Consider the following 1,026-nt stretch of genomic DNA (forward strand, 5'->3'; position numbering starts at 1 on the left):
GGGATGACTCCCGCGAGGAAATTGAAAGTTCCAGCAACATTATGGTTCAAACAAGGGGGGACCCCGAATATGCAAATATTTGATCCTTGGGTTGAAGGAGCATGATTCTACTGCCAATTTCACAGTCAAATTTTTGCACAGGCGTTTTGAAATGAGGATCATGCCATTTTTGCTATATGACTAGAGACTTTTAGCTTTGCACACAGTACTGTTGTTTACTGAAATGATTTTGTAATGAGAAGCATTTTTTTATATTATTATTTATTTATAGAAACTGTAAACATATTTGTACCCATTGCAATGTGTTAGCTTGCTCTTGCTTAGTTACTAGAGCACAGTTATTGGGGAGTTGGCTTTAACCTGAGATGTGCGTCAGCAGCAGACAGTGTGAGTCAGCACCATTACATTATGGAAATGACAGCAGTGTGTGTCCTTTTGTCTGTGGTCTTCAGGGGGACGAGTGTGCCACAGCTTCATCCCTGGTATGCGCAACCACAGTGCTGCACATGCTGTGAGTAACGAGCACAATTACATCATCTCTTGCAGTACAAACAGATTTTACATGGTACTGTAAATGATGCCAGTTTTGTGTAAATTAGCAGCCATTTCTGACAATAACCATAGACCATAACCCTTGCTAATTAGCCTTTATTTCTTCTTCAGAATGGTCCAGCAGGAACCAACCTGTCTCTGCTCTCCAGGAATCCTCTGGCAGCCACACATGAGTTCCGGCAGGCCTGTCATGCCTGTTACAGCCGAATAGGTTGGTTCATGTTGCAGACTTTCTCTTACTCGCCTGGGATGTTATTGCATTGCCGTCTACGTTAGCACACCAACTGTGTGCATTATATGTGAAATATTTAATCATTGTTTTTAAGGGATGTTTAGTCATTATGCGGCTGCTGCGTTGGCCGTTTCTTTTTCCGGAATTATTTACAGACAGGCGTCCACAGGCAGCTCTGTGTTGCTGGAGACGCTGCCGTTCACGTGCAGACCATGCGCTGCCCCTCCACCACTAGCACCATG

General features: G+C 43.8%; 1 protein-coding gene across 3 annotated transcripts in view; it reads left to right on the forward strand.

The window, feature by feature from the left end:
• The window catches only part of zc3h7bb (zinc finger CCCH-type containing 7Bb), a 14,732-nt gene that overhangs the window by 4,329 nt on the left and 9,377 nt on the right, over window positions 1-1,026 (forward strand). For all 3 annotated transcript variants that reach the window (XM_032501645.1, XM_032501646.1, XM_032501647.1), the window contains 2 exons: window positions 453-511; window positions 664-763. In XM_032501645.1, the coding sequence (XP_032357536.1) occupies window positions 453-511; window positions 664-763 (159 nt within the window). The remainder of the gene's footprint in view (window positions 1-452; window positions 512-663; window positions 764-1,026) is intronic.

This window comes from Etheostoma spectabile, chromosome 21 (assembly GCF_008692095.1).
Source record: "Etheostoma spectabile isolate EspeVRDwgs_2016 chromosome 21, UIUC_Espe_1.0, whole genome shotgun sequence".
Taxonomy (NCBI): Eukaryota; Metazoa; Chordata; class Actinopteri; order Perciformes; family Percidae; genus Etheostoma; species Etheostoma spectabile.